Raw genomic sequence first — 2,801 nt, 5'->3', positions numbered from 1 at the left:
AATAATATCAGAAACAACGTGCCTCGGCCTCGAATACAGTACCCTATCAAAATAACATCAGCGTCTGGTAACGTTTACATACGCGGGTCTCTGTCTAGAGCAACCTAAAGGAAAGAAGCGGTAAATTTTTGCACAAACAATAACTACGTATATCTTTACTGCTCGGGTAATATCAAATTACGATCACGATGAGAATTAACAACAGAAAACGATCCCTCTCGTTGATGAAAGAATCGATAGGGGGCATATAGCACAAACTACATTCACTTCACATCACAACACGAGACAGATGAGGGCATACAGGGCGTGGTCACGTCACACTGGCTAGCGTGCGCTTGGCACATGAGTCCTCCAGCCCCGTCGCGCCGCGTGCCCCGCCCGACCCACCCAGGGCGGGCCACCAGCGGGCCACCCTCAGAGGGTCGTCACGTACTGCTGGCAGCGCCGGGACTTGGCGAGCGCCAGTTTGACCAGCAGAGTGGAATGGCCCCTGAGAGGCTGGGCCTGGGGGGGCCTGACCTGGGGCTGGGGCTCCTCGCCCGGTCAAGCAGCTGTCGTGCCCTCGCCGTTCAGCTCACCCACCGCGACGGGCTTGACTTGTGCTGGAGCGGCGTTCGTGGCCCGGGCGAGGACGACATTGTCGTTCTCCTTGTCGGACAGGGCGACGGGGTCCTCGTTCTCGGGTGTCGGTGCCGAGTCCGTCGCCGGCACCCTTGGAGCTTGTTCTGCAGGGTTGCCGTTGTCGTCCTCGCAGACCCGTAGGTTCGCGAGGGTGGCAGTTTTGGGGTTGTGGTTCTCGTCGGGTGAGGCGTCCTCCCACGCCTCAGTCAGCGGCAGCGGCAAGGGTGGCCTCGAAGTCTTGGACTCGGTGTGCTGTGGTTCCTTGTGCTCGACCCGGGCCACGGGCTGGGGCTGGGCGGGGGGTTGGCTCGGCGTCTGCCCCGACGACTGTCCGGGCGGCTGGGGCGCCGGCGGCTTAGTGCTCGGGAGTCTCGTCGGCGACGTCTTGGGCCTGCTGGGTGGCTGGTGCGGCCGTGCGGGCTGGTGGCCGGCGGTGTGGTGGGTGTGCACGAGGTGCAGGCCCAGCGCGTTGTTGATACCCCACATCTTGAGCTCGGTGAAGATCTCGGTGAAGAAGCCCGGCTCTGCGTTGATGCGGAGCATGTCCCTGGACAGTCGGGACACGATGTCGAGGCACCGGTCCCAGAAGGCGTCCTTGCTCTGCTCTACGAGGAAAGGCTTGAGCGGGTACGAGATCTCGTTGCCCATGTACGAGTACGAGAGGTACAGGCACGTCAGCACCACGGCCTGCAGGTCCTGCTCCGAGCTCACGTCCTCGTCCACCAGCTCGCGCACCAGCATGTACACGAACACGACGTTGGCGGGGTTGATGAAGGCGATATCCTGCGGGACAGAGAGGAACAGCGTGAGTGTCTGGGCACCGATCGCGAACCCCTCCTCCGTGCCCCTCCGTACTCCAACACCAAATTATTCATCTCTGCTCGCTGCTCGGTCCCGGCCCGGCCAGGGGGAGCACCTAAATATTGTTTACGCCGTTTCTGCTCGAGTTGGCTTCATCATAATTGACCGTTCCGGGGGAGGTGGCCGCGTGGGCTGCTGCGTATTGTGTTTGTGTATTGCGTAGCACAGTTGCGCCCCTGCCATGCCAGCCACCCCGTGAGCTTCGTGGTGTGTACATGGCCTCGCTCGGCTCCGGCTTCGGCGTCCGCTCGGCGGCGCTCGGTCGCGCCCCGAGCGCTCCGGGTGGTTGGAGGCGCCCCGGCCCCGCCGATCGATAGCCGACGCGCCGCTTAGCAAGGCGAGCGGAGTGGCGGAGGCGGGTGGGGCGGAGGGAAGGGCCGTCGCAATGGGGTAGAGGGGTAGGGGTCGGGCCGGGTGGTGGGCTGGGGTGGGACGGATAGGGGCCGCCGGGGAAAGGGCGGCCGCGCCGCGAGTCGAGAGCGCAACGGCCACTCCCTTCAAAACGCGATAAATGAAGTGGATGATGACCGGCCGGCCCTCGCCCTCTGGGAGGACGCGATATAGGAGCCCGCCAATCTTATCTCCTTCCGGTCGTCCCCGGCGGGCCTTCTCGGTAATGGTTGGCGGATCGCGACCATTCGGCGCGTGCAGGGCGTACTTGGTCCGCAACCTCGCGAACCAAGGGGTGCGAAAAAAAAAAACAAAAAACAATCACTTGGGTGTAGGCGAGGTATCATTTGCGGGAGCAATTTAAATCGGTCTCGGTTCTGTTGTTGTTTTTGTTACTTCTCATGGAAGAGGCAAGGGAGTTTTGTTAGCCGGTCTGCCGTGCTTCCGCAACCCGGATGATGCATGAGGATCTGTCTAATGACGTTCGTTCCCCTCCCCCCTGGAGGTTGGCAACCCTCTGCCCTCGCACCCCCACCCCATCCCCCTCCGCTCCCCCGGGCCGATGACGTCAGCGCGGAGGCCTGTTTGGGGGCGAGGTGTCCCGGCTGCTCCTTCTTCTTCCCCCGTACCTTCCCCGTGCCCGCGCGGACCCATGGAGATCGAATGCCATGTGCCATTGTGTCTGCGCCAGTCTCCCCCGTTCCTTTCTCCAAAGCCTCCGCCCCCGCGCCCCGCCCCCTCGCACACCCTCCCGCGAGCGACCCACCCTCTCCCTGTAGCAAGCGACCGGCTACATATAAATAGAACAGCCGCCCCCAACCCCGCCTCCCTACGGCCGGAAACATAAATGCCAACCCCCGTGCGCAGAGTTGGGTCGACGCGGTGGCACATGAGTGGCAGCCCGCAAGATGTCGCCTGGATGTCGCCCG

The 2,801-nt window shown here is 62.8% G+C and overlaps 1 protein-coding gene across 1 annotated transcript in view; it reads right to left on the bottom strand.

Annotated features, from left to right (window-relative positions):
- Positions 1-6: 6 nt before the first annotated feature.
- Positions 7-2,801, bottom strand: part of LOC113208187 (uncharacterized) — a 6,043-nt gene continuing 3,248 nt past the window's right edge. The window contains exon 2 of the mRNA XM_026425080.2: positions 7-1,404. Within this exon, the coding sequence (XP_026280865.1) occupies positions 544-1,404 (861 nt within the window). The 3' untranslated portion in view covers positions 7-543. The remainder of the gene's footprint in view (positions 1,405-2,801) is intronic.

The sequence above is a fragment of the Frankliniella occidentalis genome, unplaced genomic scaffold (assembly GCF_000697945.3).
Source record: "Frankliniella occidentalis isolate FOCC.00 unplaced genomic scaffold, Focc_3.1 Scaffold30, whole genome shotgun sequence".
Lineage (NCBI taxonomy): Eukaryota > Metazoa > Arthropoda > Insecta > Thysanoptera > Thripidae > Frankliniella > Frankliniella occidentalis.
The sequence above is the reverse complement of the archived record's forward strand: the minus strand, read 5'-3'. Positions and strand labels throughout refer to the sequence as shown.